General features: G+C 43.5%; 2 protein-coding genes across 6 annotated transcripts in view; both read right to left on the bottom strand.

Annotated features, from left to right (window-relative positions):
* Nucleotides 1–5781, bottom strand: part of TNFRSF11A (TNF receptor superfamily member 11a) — a 30213-nt gene extending 24432 nt beyond the window's left edge. The window contains exon 1 of the mRNA XM_075142536.1: nt 4932–5781. Coding sequence (XP_074998637.1) covers nt 4932–4991 — 60 coding nt within the window. The 5' untranslated portion in view covers nt 4992–5781. The remainder of the gene's footprint in view (nt 1–4931) is intronic.
* Nucleotides 5782–14458: 8677 nt separating this feature from the next.
* Nucleotides 14459–25352, bottom strand: part of RELCH (RAB11 binding and LisH domain, coiled-coil and HEAT repeat containing) — an 83733-nt gene continuing 72839 nt past the window's right edge. For 3 of the 5 annotated variants that reach the window (XM_075142520.1, XM_075142518.1, XM_075142519.1), the window contains exons 28-29: nt 22297–22367; nt 14459–14997 (exon numbers count right to left, since the gene is read on the bottom strand). In XM_075142520.1, coding sequence (XP_074998621.1) covers nt 14877–14997; nt 22297–22367 — 192 coding nt within the window. In that variant the 3' untranslated portion in view covers nt 14459–14876. Of the gene's footprint in view, nt 14998–19909; nt 19963–22296; nt 22368–25352 lie in introns of those variants that run through there. The other 2 variants (XM_075142521.1, XR_012672446.1) reach the window with 2 other exon arrangements.

The raw sequence follows: 25352 nt of genomic DNA, 5'->3' as shown, positions 1-25352 counted from the left end.
CCCTCAGCGCAGAGAACTCACACCCTGAAAAGGCAAACAAAAGAGGTAACCAAGGGAAGCACTGCGAAGAGCAGCCGAGGTGGCTGCATAGGTATAGGACAAAACGTCTCGGAGCGCCGGGCGTAAGTCAGCATTGCTCCCCTGGTGCGGTGCTGAGCCCTTGGCAAGGCACCATGTCACAAATACAATTGCACGCTGCGGTGACACACAAACAAAGAAAAATCAGGAAACTTGCATTTCCCCAGAGCTGAAGCGTCACACCAAACCCTGCCTCGGAGCAGACGCAACAGCAGACTGCCCCGGGTGCCAGCACAGCCTGCAGAGCAGGACTCCCCTGCAGCCCACCCTGCGACTTTCAGCCATTGCTGCTCGTGGAACTCCAACAACAGCCTTTCTTCTACTACATGAACTTTGGACCATTTTCAAAGAAAGAGTAAGTCATAAAAAGGGGCAAGTTCTTGCAGGCAGGCTATTGTGTTGTACAGACTGAGGCCTACCCAAGTCCATAGTGCAACCTGGTTAAACAGCACTTAATTTTTATATTGCATTTATAACACAGAAATATTTGCCTTTTTGTTTTCCGATGGTAATAATGAACCATTCTCAGAGCAGCTGCTCCTCTATGCAGGCAACGCCAACCAATGCACACTGAAACCAGAGGGTGAGCAGCTGCAGCAGCAGCCAGCGCTGCCTGGCAAGTTGAGTTTCCATGGAAAGGAAGGGGGCAGCCTGTGCAAGAAGCACGGCTGCAGCTGAGGATGTGATGAACCAGCCATCTCCATTTCCCTCTTCTCCCCACTGCCCGCCTCCAGTAAGCTAAACCAGCATCTGAAGCAACCACCCCCTCCAAGCCTCCAGCAGCCTTCGCGCTGCAGAGCGGCCCCTTGCAGCGCGGGGCGTGGGATGGAAGGAGGTCTGGACTCTGCGGTCGCAGCGCATGGTGGCAGGAACCCTGCTGGTTCTGGTCACTGCAAATACCTCCTGCAGGCCCGGTCATACAGAGAGGAAGTTGGCAGGGAGGAGCAGGAGGAGGACAGCCTTGCAACAGGGATTACCTTTTTGTTGTGTCTATGCCTGTCCCTAGTACAGCAGGGTCTTCCGCCACTTGAACTCCAAGGGACGGATGGATAAACATAGCGAAGTGACTCAAATATGATTCCTCTAAATAGCGTTAAGGTATAAATGCCAGAGGGCACCACTTTGAGGCTTTCGTGATTTTCTACGCTGTAGTTACGCACGCATCCCTTTTACCATCTGCACTGGTTCTTGCAGAGCGGTCAAATTACATCCCACTTTTCTGAGCTTGAGAGTGCTTGGGCTGACAGTAAGGCAATAGAAACAGATCCTTATGGCCACAGTTAATCTCTCTGCTTGACCTGCATCTTTTTTTCTTCTGGCACAGGATGAAGAAAGCCCTGTGCCATAAATGACGTCGGTCAGTACCCTCGAGATGGCTGACAAGCTTTGAATTCTACTGACTTGTGCGATGTGGTGAAGGTTTGTTTTGGTCCCATTTGTGGGAAAGAAGAAATTACGTCAGGAAGATGATGCTTAACATGAAAAGAGAAGCAGCAGAGGTTTCTTAAATTGTGGATTGGTTCAGTTTTATATGCATTATATTCCTTTTATATGAGGCGCTGTAAGATTTTTCACCTGTTCTGGGGCAAACTGCAAAGCAATGAAAAACTTCCCGGTTTCCCTTGCAGGAACTGTTCCTGCAAGGGCATTTTGACAAGTGAATTAATTGAATTACAGTAACTTTGAAACCCATGCTGTTAGCAACAGAATAAATCCAGGAGTTCAGCTTAGATACTGTAGAAGTTTTGCTCTACTGAGTGATTCCTTTGGCCCTGATCAGAGCAGGAATACTGGACCAGGAGAGCCCATGATATAAAACAGCATGGACATTTTTATGCTCTTTTTTCCCCTCTCATCATAAAGACTGTGTATTTTAGGAAGTTAAAAGATAATCTATATTTTGGCCAATTTTTTTTCATAGTACAAAGAATTCCAGATGCTTGCAGTGAGCAAACTTTCCCTATAAAGTAAATATTACGGAGTAGTGGAAGAACCCAATCCCATTGCTACACAAGAGAAGAAGAGTCCTTGGCGTTAACCCAGGCAACTGATTTATTGCATATTTGCAAATGCACATTCTCACAGGCTTTAACTCCCATCTGATAGAAACATTTATGCTCTTCACCAGCGTTAAGCAAGGAAAGGGATGTGACTACTATGTACAAAGAAGCTGAGCAGATCATGCCTCAGAAAGCAAAATACCGTGTCCTCTGACAGGTGCCCAAGACGAATCACTTGGAAAGATCATCTTGTGGCTGAAGCACAAGACAAGGAGGGCTGAGCTCTGCTCCCAGCAGTTCTGCTCCACGCTTGGTGTGTGACCTAGAGCAAGTCACAAATTCTCTGTTCCTGCTTCCTCTTTGGTGAAAATGATGATCATGTCTATTCTCAGCAGAATTAAGGGCACTCATTAACTTACATTTCCAAGTGTTTCTCATTCTTCGCAGGAAATACATTGCAAATATCACTGCCCTACCACTACCCCACCATATTATCAACTCTAAACTAACACAAGTGCGTCAGACAAACTTCAGCCCTACCACACTTATTCTCACAATTTGTTCCATCAGAAAACAGCACTCTTATAAGAAACCACTGTTCAAATCAGTCAAGCAAAGGAGAACCTGAAAGGCTGGCTGGGAGCAGCATCTCTCCAGGCTTGCCTTGCTTTCACATTCTTGACTTGCAGATCCTGCTCAGGGTTGCAGACGGGATATTAGCTTAACTGGCTCTTCGACAAAGTATAGCTTTTCCTATGTATGCTTACACTACAACTTTCCTGGAACCCCCTACTATTTTGTACTGCTACTTGTCCAAGGCACTGGCTATGGAAAGTTGCACCCTGCGCAACCACTTACAGACTCAGAATTAAGCACGTGTTGAATGCAGTGGAAAGACTTTACACATCAGCCCCAAATAAATACAAGTTCCCTGTTTTGCATCCTCTGAAAGACTATGAATTGAGAGGTGAGAAATGAGGAGCTCCTCCTGGCTCCTACATCAGGGTACTGGAAACATGCTGGGAGCTATAGCACAGAAATCTGAATTTCCAAGGTTCAGTCAAGAGTTGAGCAGGTTCCAGGTAATGAGGAGATTCCAAAGGGAACAACTGCCCCAAACCCAAATGGCTCCAGAAGGAAGCAAATATGTCACGGTTAGTGACCTGGAGCAAAGGTATGAAGAACATTGAGGTCTGCTCATCATGCTGCATTGATGACAGTTCTGAACACCGGGGGGGGCGGGGGGAAGACAGAACCAGAGAATAGTGAGGAACGGGACAAACCACCTGAAAGCTATGATTTAAAAATCACTTTTGAAATTTGCAGGTTCATTCATATACATATGGGGGACACCTGGAAAGCAGCAATTTAAGAGAAGCCTAAGAAGGGAGGGTGGACAGAATGAAACACATGTTTTAGAGGAGAAAAAAGGCCTGTGTGGTTTTAGGCAACATATTTAGGACCAGGGATCCAGAGGAAAGGCTCTCAGGACTATGCGGTCAGACATTAAATTGTAAGCTGTAGACAGCAGAGGGTTTTTTGTTTTGATTTGGTTTTGTATCTTTTTTTTCTTGAAGCTGCACCTTGCTCTCACGGAACCCAGCCATGGCCCAGTTATAGCACTATGTTGAGGGAAGCACTTCAAATGACACAACTAATCAAGAATAATTGGGCACAGAGAAACACTAGAAGTTCAAATGAAAGAAACACAAATGGTAGTGAGGCTGCCAAACATTGATTAATGGAGGAAATAAAGTGCCTGTAGCATGCGATTTGCAAACAGCCTGCCAGTCTAGAAGGGTCTAAATAACCTGAAGGGAGAGGACTCATTTTTAAGCTGTATAATTAGAAAAAGCAAAGCAAGATTCTGCAAATTTAAACCACTGGAGGAAACCCAATGTACGCCATTCACAAGGCTCAGCAAGAGCTGGCTGTAGAAAATGGTCTTTCTGAAAACAGGGGAAGACCAGCAACGATCCCAACTGTAAAACACACTGACCATTAGCCACCTGGCATTGCACTAAGCTGCAAAAAGAGCACGCTCTGTTTGCAAACAACCGCAGAGCCAAACCTTGCTCAGATCTTTCCCCTTGAGAGGAGAGGGTGGCCCTTTTGGGGCAGCTGGCCTGGGATTGGGGTTTGGTTGCCGGCTCTGCCATGAGCGGCATGTGAACCTCCAAGCGAGTCACGTAGCCGGTCTGGGCCTCAGTCTTCCACCCGTGGACCTGGGGTCACAACGCCGTCCCACCTCCCGGGCCGCTCAGGGGTTGCCTACATTCGGGATGGTGGGCTGGTCAGAGTGCGAGGGGGACTGCACCCCTCCGGGGGAGGCCGAAAAGCCGCAGCTGGACTGCGAAGACCGTACGTGCTCGTCCCACATCTGAAGGACAAGTGTGCTCATGCTCTCTTGAATAAATCTGTTCAGTAGGGTGGAGTCTGCCTTATTTTTACTCTACATGCAAATTATATCCCTCAACAACCTCACTGCAAATATTTTCTGGTTTCTCACACCCTGCCCTGGGCAGGACCAGGCTGTTTTCCCTGCAGATCTTCTGGCTCCCTTTAGAGCTTTGGGTTTGGGCTATTTTGATTTTAAAGAAGCGAGAGAAGCTTGTGAGACAGGGCGAGTTGCAGGGAAAAAACAAAACCAAAACCCAAACAACCAGAGGGAAAAAAAAGGCAGGCAAAGCTGTTCTGCTAAACCCCGCTCTACCAGTGCCGGCGGTGCAAGATGCCACGGGCTCCGACTTCGCCACCTCCTCCGAGCGACAGGCGAAGAAATAAACCTCCCCGGGTGAGATGCGACACCTGCCTTCCCCCTCCTCCGGCTCAGCCCTGGCAGCACAGCCTTACCTGTTTGCCAGCAGCAGCGAGGCAAAGGAGAAGGAGCCAGCAGCCTGACGGGACGGGCATGTCTGGGTGTCCGTCTCTGCCTCCTCCTGTGGCTCCTTTTCCTGCCACCGAAGAGAAACTAGATCCTTCCAGCCAAGCCCCCGCGCCCCGGCAGCAGAGCGAGGCGCATTTGAGCTAGCTACTTCTCTTTCTTCCTTTCCTTCCTCTCAGCTACACGAGGGGAGAAGAGAGAAGAAGAAGAAGAAGAAGAAGAGAGTAAAAAAAAAAAAAAAAAAAAAAGCTCCTGGCTGTAGTTCCCACAGCATTTCCTCAGACTTGACATGCAGGTTTTTTTTTTTTTCCCCTCTTCTTGTCCCTCCCTTTCCTTTCTCCACCCCCTTTTACAAGAAGTTTAGTCACCATGCCCACGTCCCTCCTCCTGCCGATGGGGACTGCTTTCCCGGTCCTTCTCGGCAGGGCCAGCCATCCACCTGCCTCCCACCCTCTGCGCCCGCCCTTCCCAGCACCTGCCCTCGCTGTGCATCTGCCCCGTGACCGCCTTCTCTTCCTCGCCGCCTCCAGATATTGCCTTGCGCTGTCAGAGGACATCTTAGGCCTCGGCCATGCCTCGGATGGCCTCCCGCCTCGCGCTCTGATCCGCCCTGGCACAGCCGCCCTCCTGCCGGCACCTGCCCCCGGCACTGGGGAAAGCCTCCTGTCCCGTCCCGTCCCCTGTCCCATCTCTGCTCCCACGGAACAGCCCTGCGGGTGCCTGCCTTGGCGTTTTGGTGCAGCTCAAGGCCCCCCAGGTACTCTGCTTTGGCTGATGGCGGGAACTGGCAGGTGGGATCGCTGCCAGGGGAACAGAAAAGCGGAGACGTGCTTCGGGAGCTCTCCTAACACACCCCGCGCCGTGCACGGGGCCAGTCCCTGGCACCTGACTGGGGACAGCGAGCGCAAAGCGGCCTCCCGCCCCCCCAAAACACAGGCATTGCCGACACCGCCAACCCAGCAGCAACCGCCTCGCCCGGCAAAAGAGCGGCTGCAGCTGGTGGCACGCCGTCCCAGGCCCCGTGACTTGTGAAGGGCGCAGGACTCCTCTGCGGTGGGGCAGGACAGGGCAGCGCCGCACAGCAGCACCGATTTGCGGGGTCTGAGGATCGGACAGAGCCGACCGTGTCGTTACACCACCTTCCCTGCCTCCCCGCGCTCACACGCCGCTGTGAAGTGAGCCGGGAGCATGCTTCTGACTTGAGCGAATAAGGAAGTTGTTCTTTCACTTGTGTATTTAGATTTAACCCTTGACCAGGAAAATAAAAGTTATTTACAAGTTGCTCTACATTTGCAAGTAAATAAATAAATTCAAACACAAAAGATGAAGAGGATATAAAAATAAAAAATCCTTTACCTGTGCTGCTGCGGTCTGATTTCTGCTCAGAGGAGCGATCATCAGCCAGGGAGCACTCAGGACAGAAACGGCTGCCGGGTTTCTCTCCCGTAGCCAGCGTGGAGGGCCTGCCTGCGTGGCAAAACAATGCTACGACCTTCACTTCACCTCTACATAGTTTCCAGGCGCCATAAAGCCAGACCTTTTTAATCTTCGTAAAGTTCCTTTCAACACGCAACAGCCTCAATGTCCTCTGCAAGCGTTGGGCCCTGCCCCCTCCGTGCTCAAGCAGGTCTCAGCGCTCACGTTCTCCTGCCTGGTCTCCAACGTGGCGTGGCTGTTTGGGCACTGGTAGCTCCTACATGAGTTTCATGCTCCACAGCGGGGTATGGGGCAAAACGACACTGCACGGCGTGCCTGGCGTAGGGCCAGTGGCTGGTCCTGCTGCCCATTCACCTCAAGAAGAGCTAGGGCAAGGGACATGCTGATGGATTTTAGCAAGCCATAGAGCTCGCAATTGCAGCGTCAGAGCCCTGTTGACCTGCCAGAGGAGTCGGGGTCTCACCACACTTGGGCAGGTCAGGCTACAGCTCTAGCACCAAACAGAAATTGAGTTGGGGTTGAGGGGTGGGAGGAATGGCCGCAGCACCCAGCTTGCCCGGTAGGCAACATGTGCAAAGCCAACTTCACCAGGGGCTTTGCAAGGTAAGGCGTGAGGCGTGGGCAATGTACGTGCCCGGCTGCTGGCAGTGGTGCTACTGCTATTCCCCGTTGGTCCTGGAGGGAACCTGGTGAGATGGCAGGGCAGCGCCGGGTGGAGATCCTTCTGCCAGAGCCACGTCCACCGGCCGCTGAAAACTCGCAGCCCTGTGCCGGCCAGGGTGTTTTAAAATGTTCGTATTTAAGGTACAAGGAAATGTTTCTTTTTAAACAGAACAGTCTGTTAAGTCTCTTCCCCTTTTCACATTTAGCACAATACCAAGGCTATAGGCTGTGTTTATTTACCAGCTGCTCCTTCTAACCACAGATTTACAGGAGCAAACTCAGAGTCATTAGCAGTTAAGAGACATTATCGGCTTGCTCTGAAGGTGTTGAGTAAAGGCTTTGAAGGCATTGAGCAAAGCCAAGCCCTGTTCAGCTCCAGATAGTTCAGTATTGCACGTTAGCTCGATTACTTTTGCGTTCTCACCCCTGATCCTGCCTGAAGTATTTCTTGTTCAGGCTGAAATTTCTCTCATTTTCTACCACTATGTGAAAACAGCCTCTTTTTGAAAGTTCAGACATTTTCCTCTGAGTCAAATTTTATGTTTCTGAGCCAAAACCCGCAGAAGCCACTACTGGGTGCTTTATAGTCTTAATTATGTATTGCAGTAGATCGTTAGAAACTGAAATGTGAATGCTTGAAAATATGAACTAGGGAATGTATAGGAGAAAGTGCTGTCAATGCTCTCACATTTATCGCATATATCATTCGATGTAGCACAAGTGAAAACTAAAAATTTACATCGAAACTGGTTTGTCAGCCTTTTCTTTCTTTTATAGAAAAGATTTTTTTTTCTTCTTCTATTATAGAACACTAGTTTTTCAGCTACCTTTGCAAAGCATCTATTTTGAATAGAACAAAAAGGCTTGAAATCTGAAAGTTTCAAACTTACGGTGGTGTTTGGGTGCCTCCTGTTTCTGTTCACCACTGTGGCATGCGAGCCTGAACCGGACTGGCCTTCGGGATGCTCTTTCTAAAGAAGAGAGATGGAAAACCACATGCAGCCTTAGAGGTGCGACAGAATCAAAATAGTCCCCTGGATAATATCAGGATCCCTTCCTTGGTGACGCCTGCCATGGAGAACAAACCGTGAGCACGGCTGACCGCTGAGCAGGTCTGTAGTCAGTACAGATCTCTTCTTATCTCCTTCCTAGAGAGAGAAAAGTGGAAATTACATACTAAATAAGATTTTAAAAGAACTACAGCATTCAATGTAATACCACAAGTCTTGTAGCTGTTTGAAAATGAAACCCCTTCAGCATCAGTGTAAAAATGCCTCTTTTCCAGGAGCTTGGATAAACACAGCGACTAGCTCCCAGCCGATCCCTGAATTTGACTCGCGCCTTTCCAAAATCTTCAACCCGAAAAGCAAAGATAAGGAATGGTTTGGTGGATACACCAGTCGACTGGGCATCTGAACAGCGCCTGTAGGCTCACGTTCACGTCCCCAGCTGTTCCTCCACTTTATCCATGCTCCTGAACTCCCCTGCCCCTTACCTGCACAAGGGCCCCAGCCCCTCCCCGGGAGGGGAGGGAGAACTGGGAGGCTGCGTGTTAAAACCTGGCTCTTTGCAACGACGCGACAGAAACCCGAAAGGCACATGGTTGCACCCCAGGCTGCCTTTTCACACCGCGCAGGAAGGCTGTGAAGGTGCTTCCCTTCTCCTGCCTCTCGCATCCTGTCGAGGGACGGGGGATGAGATGAAGGGTGTGTGGGATCTAGATCAACGTTTTTCTTCCACTAGATGTCGTAAAGGTTGGTTGGGGTTTTGGACTCTGAACTAAATACAGGCTTTGTAAGTATGAGCACCTGCCTCTCAGCAGGTGAGCGAGAAACCCAGCACATGCGCAAAGTTAGAGCTCTAGGAAAGAGTCCCCTAAATCAGGGGGATGCCTCGGGGGGCAGGTGGGTCGCAGTGCAGCTTCTGGAGCACCAGCAACACATGCACAGAGTCCGTCATGGGGCCAGGGAGAAAGGCTGCCTCCGGCTGCCTCATCACCCACCACAGGGAGAGGGCCCTACTGTGTGATCCGATACGTGGAGCTTTCTACACTGGGTGAAAGAGAGAAAAGGTAGAAAAATATCTCCACACTTTTAGCACAGGGGACTCTAATTTCATCTGACGTCTCTAGCTATTAAAATAAATCCATTAAAAAAAAAAAATCTATTATTTACCAAAAAAAAAAATTCATACACAAAACCATGCTGTCAACTTGAAACTGTTTTCCTCCTGTGAAATGCAAGTTTCCATAGCAGACTACTGCCCAATCTCCTTGAGATTTTCAAATGCACAAATATTTTTCGTGACAGAGCAACTATAATGAAGCTCCTTAGTCACATTGGTGTGGTTTACACAACACACCTTTCACAATCCCACAAAAATGTACCAGTGCTGAACACCTGCCAAAAACCTGAAGTTTGCAGCATTCAAAAAAAAAAAAAAAAGGTCACAACCAGCCACCGCTAACATGTCGAATATTTGATATACGCGCAAGCACACACTGAACTGATAGGTTATCACCAACCACTGTGGCAATAACAATACCTACATACTTCTGGAAGGAAATACAAAGTCATGGTGAATTTTTAACTTTGAATATTTGTTCATGCTTATAAGACATACCAACCCGATGACCTCCAAGGTTTAAGTGACATATTCATCCTTAGGACAAGAGCAATACTGGCATGAACTGGGAAGCTTGCGCTGCCCAGGATACACTTCAAGCTCTGCCCTGCCTGGAGATGAATCTTTAAGGCTGGCAAACATCCACCAACCCCTTAGCAGGAGGACTGAGACCATAACTCCTTTGAAACACTGTGCAACACCCCATTACCTGTTCCACAGAGCCACCCTGTCATTTTATCTAACAGCACACTTAATGATCTTGAACTTCTTTGAAAACTCACCAGAATATCAAGATGACTCATACTTAGATCAATAGAGTGTACTCATCCCTCAGCAAAGGATCAAATCTAAATGAAACCTTATTCCCTAATAAACACTACAGCTGCTTCTTCCCCGATCCCCACTTCCCCGATCCCCTGGCAGCGTATTTAAAGGGAAGGTATAACACGCCCGGCAGAATGACACACAGGATCCTACAAGGCACACGCTTCGCTACAGCTGCTGTAACTTCAGCAGGACTCCATCGTACTGCCTCCACCTCAGCTGCAAATGAAGCTGAAGAGGTTTCTCAGGTTTTGGGGAATGGGAAAAATCTCCATTAAAGAGCAGCAGCACAAGACCACAATCACAATAATTTTGGGAATGGCAATATTCAAATACACTGCAAACAGCCCTATTTCTATGCATACAGTATTTAAATGGTAGACTAAAAAAGTATCTGCCTCTGTGGGATAGAAAAATTGGAGGTTAGGGTACACACCAGCCTGAAATACGGTGAATGAGCGACGCGGTGAGGAGCATGTGCAATACCAGTGCTGGGAAAGGAACCAGGCAGACCACTGTCACGGTGTTGGCCCTTTACGCCAACTCGTGAGTCACCTTTTCAAGTCACTGACTTCTACAGTAGAACTGCTCATGCTCCAAGTTTCTAGGAACTAGAAATCTTCAGTCTAAGGAAGTCTTTCACACTGGAAATATGATGGAAGTTCAAGCTCAGCATATAGTGCAGATGCCTCCAAAGATATAGGCTGTTTACCACCGACTCGCCTGTTACAAACTCTACAAGCAGAATCATCTTTTCTTACAGCTCACCTATAAGCATGAAACCTGACCAGCATTAAACCTAAAGGCAGAACACTTTAGAAACAGCTTCTCTGGAAAATGATTACTCGTTCATGGTTACTCACCGAGATTAGTTAACACATGATATATTAGCATACAGAACTAACATCCAGGACCTGACTAGCCTACTTATTCAACAGCACTCCTCCATGCCTCTGTCGACCAATTTTATAGTCTATACCAAATTAGCTACACATCCGAATGCGTTTGCTAGAAATGTCAGCCAAATGCACTCAGTAAAGCACCAAACCAGTTTCCTGGAAGTCCTGTTACCTGGCACCATACTGCAATCCTGTAATTCATCAGCATTTAATCTGATGCCAGAAATTCTGTGATTCTACCGAGGATCAATGCCATACCAATCAGCTTGCTGTATCAGCACATTAAGGATTTTCTGCTCCATGAAGCTTTGCTGGTACTTCATGGTTTACTTAAATATCAGTATCAGTAAGCTTCACATGGGAAATTACTTAAAACATTTTGAATGCATGATAGCTGCCTTTAGAAACTGCACTAAAACGTAGAGCCACTTACTCCTGGATCAGAAAAATGCCATTAACGCTGTCACAACAGAGAGAACAGAAATATTCCACACTTCTGCTTTTTCTGCACCATTTTGAATCATCTTATCATCCATATGTAACAATGAATTCCCACAATATATTACAAAAACTCCTCCTTGTTCTTCACAACAGATTTTTTTCATGGATAATTTTTTTCATTGGATAATCTTTCAATCTTAACATTTTAATTTGCAAACATCAGCTTCCTCAGTTTCTCGATCCCTGAATCCATTCAAATACTGCTTTTAGTTCTCCTAACCAGAATACGCTTTTACATTCAGCAATAGCAGCATTTTTTCCTCTTCTTGGTGAGAAAGAGGAGTGGGAAGAGACTGACAGAAGGAGAATGTGCAGCTTTTCTTAAGGAGCTCCCTTTATTCACCTTGATTAGAAGATAAGAAAAGAGTAATTTGCTTCATTTATAGTTTTAGAAAACAATCTTTCAGAACAAAATATATGCATAGTATCAGTCAGCCTTATGTTTACTCTACAGAAAACATATTTAGATCATGAACACTCATTCCGGCAGCCGCAAACCTTGAGCCCACTGATCGTCTTTGCTTAAGAGCACAAGAGTCAATCCTTTAAATAAAGATACTAAGATTCTGAAATTTCACTAGGGGCAGCATGAGACCTTCAACATATCCCCTGTTTAAAGCCAACAAGTTGTAGAAGTTCAGGCAGAGCTAATAAAGCCAACAATTTGTTTTTTTTACAGAATCCTTATTTAGGCAAAGTCATAAGCAATTGAAGATAACTCTTTGGGGATGAATTGCTTTCCATGCTGCATATCCAACTGTCTTCTTTTAATGAAGCATTTTCTCCCAAAAGGTTCACTTAACTTGTTTTGTAGAGTAACAGGAGGAAAAAAAAGAGTTAATTTAAAACATTGGTTTTTTTCTTTCAAGAGTTCCCTCTTTTCTTTCCCAATCCTGAATGCTACAGTGCCATAGCTAGGAGGAAAAAGAAGAGAAAAAACCCCAAGCCATCCCCAAAACCCACCCACAACAACTTCTTGCAATCTTGAAAATCTGTCAATATCTGGTAAACTAATAAACATTTAAAAAAACTCCTGCAACCAACATATACTGACAGAGACCTGAAATTCAGGAGGCAAAACTCCTGAAGACAACCTGCATAAGGTTAGTTGCCTATACAGAATTTTTTCTCACCTCAGTAGTTACCGTGCTGGTCTTCCTGGGATTCTCACTCAAATTCCTCCTTGGATCAACTGGTATGAAGTAAAATGCTGAAGCAAAAGCTAAACTTTGCAAGGGGCTGGAGAGAATGGACCTAGCTGGGCAAAGATGCTACATTTATACCAACAAACTAAAGGGTCTAATCCCACAATCACCCATAGTTAAAATTTCTGTCAGTTTTTTGGCTTGTGCCCATTAGCAGGTTTCCAAACAATGGCTGAAGCTCAGTGTGGGCTAGGAGCCACTCTCACAGGCAGCCTGCAAGCAGCTGCCTTGCTTTGGAAAGTAGAACTTTAACCATAAAGAAGTCATTTTGGTCTCATGACTTCAGAGCTATCTCTGGCACTGCAACTACTGGAACAGACATAGAAGGGGGGGGGGGGGGGAAGTGTGGCACAGGAGAGGAGGAGACCCTGCATGAAAATGGCAATAAAGCCACACGACTAGAAGCCAGAGTGAAACAAGCACATAGAGGTCAGAAATTTAGCAAGCTCAGTCTACCATCTGCTATGTAAAAAAAGTTAAGGCTACCGAATTTCTGTGCATTAGATCTCTCTCCTGTAACAGCAGTTTTGATGTGATAATCTTTTTGGGAGAAGACTAGAAGTAACAAGACAAGGCAGGTATACAAAACTTTTTATTGACAACAGAACAATAGAGAGGAACGTCACCACTTCCCATTCCTCAGGAATGTCTCCATTTCACAGTCAGTCTGCTAAAAGTATACTTTCATGATAACAAGCAACACGAAGGCATGGAGCTGTCTGTAATCTCAGGAAAAATGTTTCATCAGTGCAGTGTAAAGGGATCAACACTGTGCAAGTGTGCAGCAGGCCCGGTCACAACACAAAGATGGCAGGCAACCGTATATGCAGAGCCAACAGGCACGGACACGAAGCAGTTAGAAGCCTCAAATTACCTCCATTATTTCCATCTAAGGGTAATACCTGAAGTGCTACTCCGTCCATATTCTGTTTCAGAAGTGACTACTCTCTTCCCTCACTCCTTTTGCTTCCCCTGTCCTCAAAGATGTTAATACTTCCAACTGAATGGTAGCGTGTCAGAGAATGCCTGAGCTTTTATATTTTGCTACCTCACTCCAGTTCATGCATGCACTTGAGTTTACTTTCAGAAGCTTACATTGACATAAAAAAGGGAAAAAAAAGTGCTGCATAAGAATAAAAGGATTTAGTTGTTAATGCTTCCTTGCTAACAAAAATATTTGGTAGTTGTTGAAGATACTCTTTGTAATGTCATTTTTAAAAAGTATGTATTCAGTCTACTTAACATTTTAAAGAAACTGCACATCAAACTCTCTTAACATAATTTCAAATACTCTGGGATTAAATTTGAACCGATTCAATCTAAACAACAAAATACCTTAATTTTAACTTTCACAGTACACCAAACTGCACACTGAGTGCAAGATGAAAGCACTCTTTCTCCTGCATAAGTTTCCTCTGCCTGCAGAACTGTACTGGGACCCCTGTGTAGTAGCTTGTACATTTATTAACATTTATTAATTTATCATGTTTTTCCTTTACTTAGTGGATGTGCCTCTGGATGTGTAGACTGGTTGTTAAAGTGCTTTAAAGTAAAACAAAAACCCCAACAAAAGAAAAAATCCCTCAAAAAACCACAACAGATGTGAGAATTTTATCTGAAGGACTTTGTACAGCATTTACAACGTCAGCATAAAGCATCTGAAACATGAGCATTCCCTGCAGACTGATGCAGTGCAAGCAGTCTCATACATTAGATACTGCAATTCCTCTGGATTCAAGATGCACAATACTTACAAAAACAACCCTAGAAGCACAGACAAATGCTGGTGGCTCTTCCTCTTCTTTTTAGAAACATAATAAAAAAATCTGCATTACTCTCTCATAATTTAAATACATAAGTAATCTCCACTTTTATTACTTCATGACAATGACTTCAAATTTACATTATTTTAAGTACCGTCATAATAGCTCCATGTATAATACAGATATTTGCTGATATCCTGTCAGAAAATTAAAAAAAAAAACCCTTCCACTATATAAAAAAAAAATGCTGGAAAGACAAGAACACAGAACAGGGACTTGGTACAGGCTATGATTTCAATTTTGTATCAACCACACTTAACCCAAAATTAACAGATACACAGCGATATTCAAAAGCAGTGCAAATATCTTTGGAGGTTAGAATAAAATTATACTACAAGAACATAAGACAGAAGAAATTAAAAGGCAAGTACTTCAAGTACAGGAACCAGTCTCTGTGAGGTCCATCTTAGTGTTAGCTGGGAGTTCCTTTTCCCATCTTACTTCTTCCTCTGAAACACATTAGCCAACATTGCACCTGATGTAGTCAGCTGGCCCATTTTGTTCAAAAACTTGGTCTTTGTATCTTCACTCACAAGGCTTGCTGCAATCGACATTGAGCTAGGAAAGTAAAACATTAAGTGACATAAGACTACAAGAAAACCACTGTGCTGTTATTTAATAAGCAACTGAATTGTCTTTGCATTTTAGAGGTTTCAAGATCACAAAAGACCAGTCTGTCAAGAAGAACTGAAAAACCATCACTATCAAGCCCAAATACACAGTTAAATGAATTCTCATGCCCTCATAGTCCTAGTTAAAAGTTGTAAACTATTTTTGTGCACACTAGTTTTTACTACCTTTAGAAGTCACCAGATTAGCATTTGTTAGCTAATTGGCAATTGCTCTAGTGACAAATACCTCTGTGAAAGATCGGCTTTACCTTCTCACTGGAAATGTCAATCCTTGTTTATTTAATATAAGAACAACAGTACTGGTTCACACCAAGGATCTATCTAGCCCAAGTATCCTGCCTCTGACAGTGACCATTAGCAGACATGTAGGGAAAAGTAAAAGCAAGGTAAATACAAAACAGTGACCGCTCTTCCTTAATTTCCAACTCTCTTATTTTCCAAATATTTCCACCTGAGCAGAGTTTAAAATTAGTGTGAACTGTCAATCTAGTAACTCCCAATGAATATTTTATATTACTTGTTCAGCTTTCCCTCAATCCCCTTGTAAATTTCTTGTACACCCCACCCTGGGACACTGAGTCCTACTAGGTCTACCCCTCGCTGGGTAAAGAGCTTTCTCCTTCTGGTTGTTGTGAATGTGACTCCTACTACCTTTGTTTGGGTGTTCCTACTTCATACGGACTAGAGAAGATAATGGAGAGTCCACAATTTTCCCACAAACTGGACTAGAAGGAGCAACCCAATCAATGCTGAACCTACAAGATGCTACAACTTCAAACAACATGCTAAGAAATTATCCCAATGCTGCAAAATTAACTGATTTGTTTTTAAAATTTACAACATATCAATGAGCTCAATTTTCATATATATGTAACTGTTTAGCACAGTAAGAGCAATCTGTCTCAAGACAGAGTGCATCAAGGTGGCCAAGAAGGCTAACGGCATCCTGGCCTGTATCAGAAATGGCGTGGCCAGCAGGCGTAGGGAGGTGATCGTGCCCCTGTACTCGGCACTGGTGAGGCCGCACCTCCAATACTGTGTTCAGTTTTGGGCCCCTCACGACAAGAAGGACATGGAGGTGCTGGAGCGTGTCCAGAGAAGGGCAACGAAGCTGGTGAAGGGTCTGGAGCACAAGTCTTATGAGGAGCGGCTGAGGGAACTGGGACCGTTTAGCCTGGAGAAGAGGAGGCTGAGGGGAGACCTCATCGCGCTCTACAACTACCTGAAAGGAGGTTGTAGCGAGGTGGGGGTTGGTCTCTTCTCCCAAGTAACAAGTGATAGGACGAGAGGAAATGGCCTCAAGTTGCGCCAAGGGAGGTTTAGACTGGACATTAGGAGAAATTTCTTTACTGAAAGAGTGGTCAGGCCTTGGAACAGGCTGCCCAGGGAAGTGGTTGAGTGACCATCCCTGGAAGTATTTAAAAGACGTGTAGATGAGGCCCTTAGGGACATGGTGTAGTGGGCATCATGGTGTTGAGCTGATGGTTGGACTCCATGATCTTAGAGGTCTTTTCCAACCTGTATGATTCTATGATTCTATGGCAAATGTATGATAGCAGGAATATTAATAAATATTCCATACTTCCTGTATTTGTAGTTAAAATGGCAAACATATTTTTCAGCATTAGACAGCGCCAATTTTACAAAATGTTACTAGTGAAATTTTCCCTTGCCAGCTTAGCATGGACTCTGCATTTCAAAATTATACCTAAGATCACAAGATCTGTCTTACTGGCACAGGCCAGCTTCCAGGAACTGACTTTTCAGTCTGCAAGGTTATAAAAAGTTCTGTTAGATACTTTTGCATCAAGGCAGGTCAAGTTAAAGTTAACTCCAAATTGCTTCAATGGAATTTGAATTATTTCTTCAAAAGTAGCAGGGATGCATTCACTATTTATTCCCATTTCATACCACAAAGAAAGGTGCTTAGCAATAACGAATTCTGGTTATTTTTGAACAGAGTACTTGAAAAAAACAAAGGGAAGCTTCTCACTAAAGCTGTACTGTGGATTTACAAATGGCTTAATTGTATCATAACAATTAATTGTTAATTAATTGTATCAAAACAATAACAAAGAAAGCCTAGCAACTGGTGATTTATAAACTTTTTAAGTGAAATATCTCTTTCAGGCACAATCACATAGCCAGACATCTTTGGTTTGATTAAACATCTACAGTCAACTAGGGAATCACATATTTTCAGTTAATAAAACTTAGCAGGTAAGTTACTACTACTGTTAGGTGGATTTCTTATGCAATTTCCCTTGATTTCATGGTAAAGTAAGGGCATATAAATTATGTAAATAACAGTTTATACTCGCTATCAGCTGGTTAACAACAAGAAGCTATCCCAGCCTATGATGTATCCTAGAGTTGTGTGTAACTAGGGAAGAGGATTTGGGAAATATATTATATTCCAAGCATTAGCAACATTAAGAAAATAAAAATGCTCACTTCAGAAAAGAAAGCCTAGCAACTGGTGACAAACCTGTAGTTTTAAGCAAATGGTGCTGTCATTATTCTAATGATCCCAAATAAGTTTGCAGAAAACCAGGAAATGTTCACTTGACTTTCAAAACAGTTTTGGGGGATATCAACCATCTGATGTCAAAAAATAAAAATTAAGAGCTGGAGTGACTAGAAGTTCATGTTTTCTAATATTATGTTACTGTAAATAGAAAGATAATCCACAACACTTAACATACTTTGTCCTGGTTTCAGCTGGGATAGGGTTGATTTTCTTCCCAGCAGCTGGTATAGTGCTGGGTTTGGGATTTAGGATGAGAATAATGTTGATAACACACTGATATTTTAGCTGTTGCTAAGTGGTGTTTGGACAGTCAAGCACTTTTCAGCTTCCCATGCTCTGCCAGGTGCACAAGAAGCTGGGAGGGAGCACAGCCAGGACAGCTGACCCAATTGGCCAATGGGGTATTCCATACCATATGATGTCATGCTCAGCATATAAAGCCGGGGAAAGAAGAAGGAAGGGGGGGGACATTAGGAGTGACGGTGTTGTCTTCCCAAGTAACCGTTACGCGTGACGGAACCCTGCTTTCCTGGAGATGGCTGAACACCTGCCTGCCGATGGGAAGTAGTGAATGAATTCCTTGTTTCGCTTTGCTTGCGTGCACGGCTTTTGCTTTGCCTGTTAAACTGTCTTTATCTCAACCCATGAGTTTTCTCACTTTTACCCTTCCAATTCTCTCCCCCATCCCACCAGAGGGGAGTGAGCGAGTGGCCGTGTGGTGCTTCGTTGCTGGCTGGCGTTAAACCACAACATACTTAAAAGTTTAAGTATACCCCAAAAATAATTCTATTACTATACAAATTGAACAGTTAAACATACTAATAAAAGCAATATGAAATCAAATAATTTGAATCTCATGTCTTTAAAAAAATAATCAGAGAAACCAACATACCTTGTTTGAAACAAGTAGTCCTATAGAAAAGTCCTTGCATTTACTCATTATTTAAAAAAAAAAAAGCACCACAAACAAACCCATAAACAAAATTAATGTGTAAACATCAAATTTTTGACCAGTATCTAGATGAATTACAGGCTACACAGAGTTCTGCCTGTTTTATGGGGAAGCTTTAGGCCAAAACAAACATTCATGCTGGACATTTTATAAAAATCAGTTTGTAACATAAGCTGTTACCCAAGATTGAAATACCTTGTTAATTGCTAAAGAAAATGTTTAACAAAAGTGGTTATCTAATATTTAAAAGGACAAAGTTTAGTCTTTTTTTAAAAAACTATTTCTGTGACCCCATATTATTTGACCAACCTTTTCTAACAGTAAGGACCAAAGACAAGGTAACCAACAGCATCTTATGATTGCTTTTGCATCCGGTTTTATTTTTGTGCATGCATTCTCATGTTGTTAACAAAAACCAGTAATTTATCTCCTAGTTGAATTTAAATCCTTTGTCAAATATATATTTAACGCTGAAATTAGGAACTGAAATTGGCAAAGGCTTAGCAAGAAAAAGGAGATATTAATGTGTATGAAAAGGTCATTTCTTCAGTGGTAAAATATTTCGTGTTTATTTTGTACAGTAAAAAATTGTAACCGTAGCCTGATTTTGAATAAGAAAGAGGAAGGCTAATTAAAGAACGAAGCAACACATTGCGAAGACTTATCCTTTTCAAACCTTACAGTTTTCAGCAGTTGCATTCTAAAAGAAAATACAGTGGATGTTGTATCACGTTTGCATTTATCTGTTTCTGCAATGGCTTAATACGACTAACTGTGACTTCAAAATGTTTTCGTAAGAGGGATTTTAAGTAATACGGACCTCTTACATTTAGGTTAACATGTCTGCACTGATATAACCTAAAGCAAGGTAAGTCTAAACCCTACATGGAATAAAAGTTGATCACTCAAACTCTAACCATGCAGAGAACAGCTTTGATGAATTAAATAGGTTAAAACATTTAGAGGTAACAGTACACATTTAAAAAAAAATTAAAAATCCTGCCCAACTGAAGAGCACCACTTGAGAATTAGGAAGAGCTCAGCCAAGGAATTTTGTTTCATAACCCTAGGTTTCACAGTTCAGTTAATGCAGGTAGGATAAAAAAACCTTCAGGTTAAGGTTGATGGTGTTCTTTAAAGAGACCAATTTGATATCGTGTACATTTGCTGCATTCTGGGAGAGAAAAAAATGTCTTTCAGAATACGTTTGCCTGAGAAGGAATCAATTTAATATTTTCTAATGATCTCCCCTAAAAGGCTGTCAAGGAGTTGCTCAAGAAGTGATAAATTGATTTACTTCAAAAAAAAAAAGTTTATCAGGCATAAATGTATTATCTTATATATTTAGATACATACTTTGCTTTTATTTTTTTCTTTACAGTCCTTACAGTCGAAGTCTGAGGTGGTGGCTTTTTTATTGCACAAAGAATTAAAATGAAAATGAAAAAAGAATATCGGTTAGTCTGTAGATTTAAAAAAAAAAAAAAAAAAAGAGTCCATAAAACGCAGGCAGGGGAAATATTTGCAAAGTAATAGATGCCCATGTATGCAACTGATTCTAATAATATTTTGACTAACAAGTTGATTCAAGTCATTGCTTATGTGGAGGGATGTCCCTGCACAGGTCGGTTGATGAGAGTCTACAGCAAATGCTTAGCATCAGATCTGCACAGAGTCTGGCTGTTAATTCTGCCTTACCCAACAGGTAATGGTGATATCTACTATGTAAGGTACATAGTACAGGGAAGGCCTTGATAAAACTAATGCTTACGTGCAAAAAGTAGGATGGGTCTAATAGTTAGAGCTTCTATCTTGCCAAGAATCAGTATTGGTAGGTTGTTTTCTGAGGAAATAGCTGGCTTAAATGCCAAACTTTAATATAGCTGAAGGCAATCTAAGCGTTCACCATTCTTTAAAAATAAAAAGCAAATACACAGCTGCTGAAGGATACAGGAAGGGGATGGGCATTCACAGTATGGCTGCTGGGGGGACACACAGGTGTGCATGCCAGAAAGCTCCATTTAAGAGAAGGCAGAAAGAATAAGGGGAAAAGAAAAAAGCTTGAGGACGTAACATAGTGAAGCCCTGGGAAAAAAAAGCAGCATGAACTAATGAATTTTTGGTTCTTGACTGACTGGCTATTTATGTTGCAAGCAAGGAATATGCCTGTGGAGTGATTAAGTCAAATAAACCTGTTCTTATTCTTGAATAACTAATATGGCAAAGAAACACCTATTTCATCATGAAAATAGCCAGTCAACTGGAATACACTTAGTCAGTACATCCCCTACTTCGTAATATTGCCACATGAACAGGAAAGAGGAAAGAAGGTGACCGACAGTGCATTCTTCAGATCTTAAAGGTTTTGTATTTCTTCTCACTTAGACAGGACTTCTATATGACTAGACAGAACCAACTATCTTATTAGAACAGATATACCACACTACAAATTGTGATTTGTTGTAGAACCTGGACATTTTTAGTCTTAAAATTATTTCATGTCTAAAGTCTAAAGTTCATTTCTAGTACACCTTTAAGAGTTGACCTGATGCTCATGTCTCAAATGGATTCAGTTCTTACTACACTCCACTCATTATCAACTACACCAGTAAACAGGCTAATTACCACTAGTAAAGCCTGAGAGATTTTGTTTAGTGCATGAGAGACTGAGTCTTTTTCCACACCACGTCTCTTCTGTTCAATTCTTGTACACCTTTCCTATTTCAATTATTCTCAAAGTACCGGTTGCTTCCAGGATTTTGCCTGAGCTCTTTCAAGAAGTAAATTCTATCAATTTGTTACAGATATGGAAGCATGACATAAACAAGTTTCAGTAATTGTCTTGATTCCCATGGCAAGGTATCAGGACCGAGGACAGATTCTTATTTTCAGATACCTACTGTTTCTTCTCAAATGCTTCCTGGCAACACTGCTGAGGATTTATTAATTCATATAATAATGCATGAGAAATTACCTGCTGGTATGCCATTCAAGGCAACAAGCAGGCAAAAGAACACATACACCTCATCATAATGGTGCTTACCTTTCCAAATTTGTGGATCTATTAGCTTCTTTTGTTATCAGGAGAGAGGCACACACATATGATACCACCTCTACGACATGAGGCAAATTGATGCATATACACCACGTGTCTGATGCCTCACTGGAGAACTGGGTTTACTGGGCATTTGTAGAATGGGTGTTTTACTGAAGTGCAACATAAGTGACATTTTCCTGTATTCACACAGTTAGGCCAGCTTATACACTGGAGAAAGTGTTCTCGTGTGCACTAGTCACAAGCAACCAAAGACAGCAGCCTGGAGCAGGTCATTACCACGACCAGAACAATTCTGTCAGCCTGCAGGCCACCCCCATGAAAGAGGGTTGCAAGGTGCGTGCCACATGTGTTGCTCTGAGCACTTAGGCCAAGCACTCCCTGCTTTCTCAGATTCAGGACAGAAATTGAATTACTGCTTTAAATAGATAAACAATTAAGAAGAAAGTAACATGGGAAAACAAGAACATCATCACTATAATACAAATAAAAGTGTGTTGTTCCGCGTTTTACACTGCAGACAGAAACAACCACAAACTGAATTAAAGATAAAATTCCTAAAATCTGCTTTCAAATACAGAATATGTCAGTGCGGCATTTCTGGTCACAAGTCTTGGACACCATTATGGAATAGACTCCGCAGAACATTAATCTGGAGGCACAGAAAAAAGAGAAGTGGAAGTCTTACCCCTGTGGTTCTTGGACGGTCTTGTTTTCCACTTTCTGTTCACACTCTTTTATCATGGAGCTTAAAATAACCTAAGACACATAAGGAAGAGATATACATGACATTTTCTCTTTTGCATTAACACTTTGTATGAAGTTTACTTCGCAACTAATCCTGACGTTAGCAGAACTGTTTAAAAAGTTTCTCTATTGTTTTTCAAGTGCATTCAAATTCCAGCTATCTGATAATGCCTTGTGGCTAGAAACAACAAAACCATTCAAAATACTTTAAGGAAGAAAATGTTTTTGAAATAGTTACAGGAGTTCAAGACTCCCTCCTGCTTCCCCTAGCTTCTGAAAAGCAAACTCACTGCTGTGACACACCTCCTTATCTTCCTTTTTTTCAAACAATACCTTCATTTATTAGCAATTAACTTTGACATACATTCATCTTCCCTCCATTTTCTTTTAGAGAGTTTTCAAGTACCTTTTAAAATTCATATCTTTACCAACATTATACATGAAAGAAAAAGCAAGGAAAGAAAAGAAAAAAGTGCAATGGCATCCTGAGACAACACCTTAATGGAAAGGAAGTGCTAAAGCGAACTTCGTATCATTTCACTGGTGTCTTCCAGGGTTTCTATGAATCAAGGCTTTTTTTCTTTACTTAAGCAACTGCAGCGTTAAAGGTTTCTGCAGAATATTTAAGACTAAAAACACCCCCACACTGACATTTTATATTTCTCCAGCATGCCAAAAATAAAGGAATGTTTCCCAATAGCAGGCTTTAAAAGAAATCATACAATTCATTGGACAGGTATGTAACTCCCTGCCTGCCCACAACAGTACTGTTTTAACACATTAAGACAAAAGCATTTGAAACACTTAAGCAAAACAGTTGCAATGCAGAGTGTGAAACTATGAACATATATATATATATATATACACACACACACATATATACACACACACACACACACGTACCACTGCATAAATGGAAATTTTCTCTGCTCACAGCTCAGGAGAAAGCTAAGCACTTTCTTTGAGACACTAAACTTAAAATCTCAAAGCTACAAGCAACTAAAATTAGTAGTGTCTTACCAAAACCTGAATATATACAATAAAGGAAAAAACCTAATTTCAATCTCTAAAATACAGATCAGTCACTAATGGTTACTATGAAGTGATAGCTATTTTTAAACTTATCTATATACATAAAAAAAGCTGGTTTCTGTCAAATCCCTGTTAGACAGCTGCAGCACAAAATATCCTTTGAAACCATTTATTACACTGATAAGATGTGGCCTGGTCTGCAGATCTGTAACACTGTTCACTCTATTTCTCCAAAAGTATTACTTCAACATTTGAAACACTTTGCGTAGCAGGTGGTGTATACCCTTGAATGTTTGAGAAAGCAGCATTCAAACCTGCATACGAGTCTAACAGGACTACAACTCTTACTGCTAAATTTGCTGTCCTTCACTTGCATAAAATATTATGCGAGTACTTAAACTGAAGAGTACAGAGGTACTAGAGAAATGCATTCAGAATTCCAGTGAAAAGGCAAGCTTTTCTTTCTGTATCAAAAGAAAACTGAAATTTTGAAGCACAGCGGCCATAATTTTTGTTACTTAGCATTTCTACCTGTGCATTGGAGCACTTCTACATTTTTGTACATCTATCTGAATCTAGATGTTCCAAATATCAACAATATGAAGTCTTGGTCAAGGGGGAGAATAATTCAGCAAGGACGCAGAATCATTTGAATACCAGGATGGAGCCCCCATCCATTGCACAGCTCCTTCTGGGAAGGCTGCATAATTCTTGGATGAAGTGGAGCAATTCTTCCCTCTTCCCCAAATTAATTTGTCTTAAAGTTCAGGGTCAAACAGAGGAATAGTGTCGACGAGCAGGATAAACCCCCCATAATTCAAGAGGAAGAAGTTCATGACCTGCTATGCCACCTGGACGTTCACAAGTCTATGGGGCCGGATGGGATCCACCCGAGGGTACTGAGGGAGCTGGCGGAGGAGCTTGCCGAGCCGCTCTCCATCATTTACCAGCAGTCCTGGTTAACTGGGGAGGTCCCGGACGACTGGAGGCTCGCCAATGTGACTCCCATCTACAAGAAGGGCCGGAGGGGGGATCCGGGGAACTACAGACCGGTCAGCCTGACCTCGGTGCTGGGGAAGATCATGGAGCGGTTGGTTTTGAGGGTGCTCACGAGCCATGTCCGGGACAACCTGGGGATCAGGCCCACCCAGCACAGGTTCATGGAAGGCAGGTCCTGTTTGACCAACCTGATCTCCTTCTATGACCAGGTGACCCGCCTAGTGGATGAGGGAAAGGCAGTGGATGTGGTCTACTTGGACTTCAGTAAGGCCTTTGACACTGTCTCCCACAGCATTCTCCTAGAGAAGCTGGCGGCTCACGGCCTAGACAGGTGCACTCTTCACTGGGTAAAAAACTGGCTGGACAGCCAAGCCCAGAGAGTTGTGGTGAACGGAGTTAAATCCAGTTGGCGGGGGGTCACGAGCGGCGTTCCCCAGGGCTCAGTACTGGGGCCGGTCTTGTTCAATACCTTTATCGATGATCTGGACGAGGGGATCGAGTGCTCCCTCAGTAAGTTTGCAGATGACACCAAGCTGGGTGGGAGTGTTGATCTGCTGGAGGGTAGGAAGGCTCTGCAGAGGGACCTGGACAGGCTGGATCGATGGGCCGAGGCCAACTGTATGAGGTTCAACAAGGCCAAGTGCCGGGTCCTGCACTTCGGCCACAACATCCCCAGGCAACCCTACAGGCTTGGGGAAGAGTGGCTGGAAAGCTGCAAGGAGGAAAAGGACCTGGGGGTGCTGACTGACAGCCGGCTGAACATGAGCTGGCAGTGTGCTCAGGTGGCCAAGAAGGCCAATGGCATCCTGGCCTGTATCAGAAATAGTGTGGCCAGCAGGAGTAGGGAGGTGATCGTGCCCCTGTACTCGGCACTGGTGAGGCCGCACCTCGAATACTGTGTTCAGTTCTGGGCCCCTCACTACAAGAAGGACATGGAGGTGCTGGAGCGTGTCCAGAGAAGGGCAA

This window comes from Calonectris borealis, chromosome 2 (genome assembly GCF_964195595.1).
Source record: "Calonectris borealis chromosome 2, bCalBor7.hap1.2, whole genome shotgun sequence".
Taxonomy (NCBI): Eukaryota; Metazoa; Chordata; class Aves; order Procellariiformes; family Procellariidae; genus Calonectris; species Calonectris borealis.
This window is presented reverse-complemented; position numbering and strand designations above follow the sequence as displayed.